The 4,979-nt window shown below is 40.1% G+C and overlaps 1 protein-coding gene across 1 annotated transcript; it reads left to right on the forward strand.

Annotated features, from left to right (window-relative positions):
* Positions 1-82: 82 nt before the first annotated feature.
* Positions 83-2,676, forward strand: CSUI_011413 (uncharacterized protein). The gene is made up of 3 exons (XM_068071511.1): positions 83-423; positions 1,166-1,321; positions 2,303-2,676. The coding sequence occupies exons 1-3, from the start codon at positions 406-408 to the stop codon at positions 2,663-2,665; spliced, it is 537 nt and encodes a 178-aa protein (XP_067916513.1). The 5' UTR covers positions 83-405; the 3' UTR covers positions 2,666-2,676.
* The last annotated feature ends 2,303 nt before the right edge of the window (positions 2,677-4,979 follow it).

Here is a 4,979-nt window from a genome sequence, read left to right on the forward strand (position 1 = left end):
ACTACTACTACTACGAGTAGTAGTCGTACTACTAGTAGTAGTATTCGCTTCAACTGCACTTACTACTTGCACATGAGAAGAAGAAGAAGAAGAGGGAGAAGAAGAAGAAGATAAGAATAATAAGGTCTCGCGTGTTGTATTTATTTGTTTATCTATGTATTTCTGTGTGGACTTTTCTATCTATCAATCTGTCTGTAGATCTCTCTTAAACGCATTTCTTGATCTTTTTACCGCATATATGTCTCTATCGATCAATCGATTCATCTATCTATCCATTCTCTGTCTCTCTTTCTGCTTGTCCTGTCCCCTTCTTTTCTTTTCCTGTTTTTTTCCGGTGTATAGACAGTAGAGAATTTTTTTGTGGCGGCGCCAGAGGAGTACCAAGACGATGCGGCAGGAGCCTTCATGAGATCTTTCATACAGGTCAATTCCCATGCACACGCACTAAATACAAGCATATCTCGACTAGTCAACAAAGAAAGAGAGAGAGAAAAATAAAGAAAGAAAGTGGAGAAGATCATTAGTGTAGAGACAAAAAAGGGAATTCATAAAGAAAACATTTTGAATTCCATCTGATCCTCCCTCTCTCCTTCCTTTTTCTTTGCCTCTGCTGAAAGGGGGGATGACCTCCTGGGGGGTTATTCTTGTTAACAAGCATATTATTTTCCTGCATGCATTGTTTGACACGCACGCTACATGCAGATATATAGAGAGATCTATCTAAACATATACAGGGTGGATATACATACATATATATATGTATATATACTTATATGGATGTGTCGATGTATGTATGAACTTATCTATATTCTGGAGATTTGGGGCGTAGCCTCTCGTTGCAGTACAAATACATACATCTATGTATGTACAGATATGTGTCTTTCTATATATATATATGTCTTTGTATATATGTACGGACGTACACGCTATGTCTGTATTAGCGTGGGATGCGGAGGTGTACATCCACTCAGGATTATTTCCAAAGTGACTTTTAGAGAAAAATCTTTTTCCCAACTCCCTCACCCTCCCTGTCTTTCTTTTCTCCTTTCTTTTATGATACTCCCTTCATTTATTCTTTCTTTCTTTTTGTTGTGTGTGTCTGTGGAATGTGTGTGTATCTGTCTCCTTCTGTCTCTTTCCGTCTCTGTCTCTGTGTCTCTTGCAGGCGTGGTGTTTATTGATATCGGAGCTAGGGTATAGCGGCCGCGTCTTTACAGAAGAAGACATCGACGTTCTCGAAGGAGATCTCGATGCTGTCAGGCAGTACATGCAAGAAAGCGAAATCTCCAGCAGTCTAAATCTCCTCTCCCCTTCAGGCGAGGTAAAAAGGAAGGCTAAGCTTCCATCCACCTCTCTATCCATCTATCTTCAATCTATCTAGCGATCTGTCTCACTTTCTCTTTCATCCACGCAGTCATAGTGGATCTGTCTCTATCTCTAGAGACTCCTAGACAGGGAGATAGGCAGGCGGACATAGGAGAGACGTATAGATACATACACCTATATATCTATCTATATATATATATATATGTAGGTGTAGAGATGTGTCTCTATGTCTGCATGTGAAGGGTGTCTTCCTGGGTGTTTTCGTTCTGAAAAAGAAAGAAAGAGAGGGAGAGAGAGAAAGAGAAAGAGAGAGAGAGAGAGAGAGAGAGATGTGTATCGAGTGTCTGTGTATCCTCTATGTAGTAGATGTATAGAGAAAATACATGTATGGATCTATACATGTGTATGAAGCTGAATAATATCTAAAGACAGACAGACAGACAGATAGAGAAAGGGACGGATAGATAGATGGATAGATAGATTAAGGGCCTTCTTAATCTTAGGCATGTAGCATTAATGATCTTCCATCTATCCACCTATCTATGTCTCTATCCATCTACCTTTCTTTCTTCATAAATCTTTTCTCGATACCTTCACTGGACCTCTCCATGTCTTCATCTGTTCATCCTCAATAGATATCCGTCTACCTATCCATCGTTCTTCCATATGCATGCCTATCGATCTATCCAGATATAGATGTATATACACCTGCCTCTATCTGTGTATATGCGGGGGACGATAGAGTAGAGAAGGAGTAGGTCTCCTTTCTTTGAATTTTCTTCCTCTTTCTTTCTTTCTTTCTCTTTATTCTTCTTTCGCCCTTGTTTTATCTATGGAGGTGGAATGATCTCTGTATATCTGTGTGTTGTTTGAGAAGAATCTCTCTTCCTTTTTCTCTTCTTTATCTTGTTTCACTTGTTCTTTCCTACTTTTCTCTTTTCTCTTCTTTCTTTCTTTCTTTCTTTCGATTTTTAAGAGAGTTTCGATAGATATGTTGGATCAGGTGAATGACTTCATTGTGATGCTGTCTCGAGATGGGGCATGCCTAGCCAGGATTGAACTGCAGAAGAAGCAACAGGAAGAAGAAGAAGAGGAAGAAAAAGAAAAAAAAGAAGAAGAGACCTACCTTCTACCAGAAAGAGAAAGAAGAGAAAAAGACGGAGACGAGAAAGAGCAGGAGACAACGACGACCACGACGAAGAAGAAGAAGCAGTCTTTTCAGCGGCTCCTTCTCTCTCAATCCGATAGACATAGGAAAGATATCGCCGCCGCAGCCGCCACTACTACTAGTAATAGAAACACCACTACTAGTTGGAGTAGTACGGCAAGATATATATAACGCTAGAGCCTTCATCAACATTCTGTAAGAAAGGGGAGGGGAGCTGAAAGATAACCTACGAGGGAAGAAGAAGAAGAGTTCTTATTCGTTTTATTTATCTACTACGTCACTCTGTCTTTAGTATCATCTTCACTTCTCTTTTCATATACGTCTGCATGCATCTATATGTTGAAGCTTACACAAGTCTGTCTACATAGATTTCTCCTTCTTCTTCTCCTTCTTCTTTCTCTCTCATGGAAATCTGAAGAAAAGAAGAGAAAAAAGTCGACTATGAATGGAGGAAAAAAGCTCAGACAACTCCTTCAACCTCTCATTCAAAGAAGTTCGTTTCTTTCCCTCTCTTTTTGACGTCCACCGTCCTCATGCTGCTCCAGGTGTACGTACACCTCAAGCATGCGTGAGTGCGTACAGCAGACACTTGAAGAGAAAGAATAGCCGAAAAAGAGAGAAGTAGATACAGCATGAAAACGGTGAAGATGAGAAAAGACAACTTTCTTCCATGAAATACCCTAGGCACTGTCTTTCTCTCTTTCTCTCTTTCATTCTTCCTCTCAGCATCTTCTTCTCTTCAATCCTAAGAGAGAAGTAGAAGAATACTCAATCATAAATTCCAAAGTATCTTCTCTCTTCTCTCATTCATTTCTATACCTAAATCGACCCGAACTTCTTATTCTTCTTCGCACGTCTCTCTTCTCTTTTCCTCTTATATCTGTAGAAAGCCTTTCTCTTTCCTCACCCATCTAACCACCCAACGACGATCGCTTGCATGTCTACACAGAGATCGAGACACATAGCTAGCTAGCTAGCTACCTACCTACGTATAGAGATATAGAGTCTCTCTGTTCATGTCTATAAACGTAGACATCTTCTCTCCAGCGTATGGAATGCTCCTGTCCCAGGTGGCTTGTGATGCTTTGACCTCTTCAAAGTCTGTCGATAGAGGGTAGGGTGGAGTGCCTCTCTTTCTTCTTGTTCTTTTCATGCGGCCTCCTGCTTCTGCTATCTAAACAACTGCTTTCTCTCAATTCTTCCGTTACAGCCTTTTACACTCCTCACTAGTGATCGTAGCTCCGTCTATACCCACCAGCTACTGCTTCTTCTTATGCATGCAAATATCTATGGATCTATAGATACTTGAAGCCCGCGATATAATGAAACGGTCTGTACACTGTCTCTACATCTCTATAAATACATGTACACATACATATATATATATCTTCCTCTCTCTCTTCCTCTATATATAGAGAGAGAGAGACGGACAGATAGATAGCTATCTGCCTATAGACTTCACGGGGTGGTTTTAGTAGGAGTGAAGAATGTGAGGGTGGTGATGTCTACCAGCTAGCTAGCTAGCTACCTAGCTCGTCGTCTCCTTTTTTTTCAGGAGTGTCTTAGATGCATGCCCTCCCTTTGTTCTTCTCTTCAATCAAGCTCCTTTCCTTCTATCCTTCTAGCCCAGATTTCGTTTCATCGGCATCTTATTTCAGTTTTATGTTCTTTCTTCTTTCGGGAAAAGAAACTGGATCTTTCGTCAAATGTCTTCTCTTCTCAATGATCAAGACATCGAGAAATCTTTCAGATCGCGAAGTGAAGAGAAGAAAGGCCTCTTTACCTCATGAGAAGAAGGAGACAAACTGTGAGGTGTGAAAGACTGTATGCAAGAAACGCTTCTTCCGTATCTAGCTAGCTGGTTTGTGTCTCTCTAAATGAAGAAGGAAGAAGACGGGACTCCTAGTCAACGATAGATAGATAGATAGATAGAAAGATAGACTAAAGACCCATGAGGTAAATGTACTATTTAACGTCTGTACTTATCTATGTATAAGTATGTAGGAAGTAGGAGTAGGCATGCATCCATTCATCCATCTCTATCACTCTAATTTGAAGGTACGGGGAGGACGAAATGAAGCTCTTCTCACGCCAGGCTTAAAGAAAGATGTGTATGGATCATCTAAAGAGACAATCCGATCAAAGAAAAGAAAGAAGAAAAGGGCGATAGATCGATAGACTGGAAGACAAGTCTGTTGTCCTTTCAAAAGAGAGAAGTAAACCAAAACAAAAAGAAACAAAGAAAGAGTGAGAAAGAAAGAAAGAAAGAAAGAAACATATCTCTCTCATTCACTCCTTCAAGTTTTCCTCACTGAAGCGTTATCAATGAGAAGATTTATATACTACTACTACAAGAAGAGGAAGAGACATGCCGATACATGTGCTACTTTTGTTGTCCTTCTGCCCCTAATACCCATTGAACCTTCACATACACACATACGTATGTATATATCTACACATAGGTGTATACATGTATATATATATA

This window comes from Cystoisospora suis (assembly GCF_002600585.1).
Source record: "Cystoisospora suis strain Wien I chromosome Unknown contig_11499, whole genome shotgun sequence".
Classification (NCBI taxonomy): Eukaryota; Apicomplexa; class Conoidasida; order Eucoccidiorida; family Sarcocystidae; genus Cystoisospora; species Cystoisospora suis.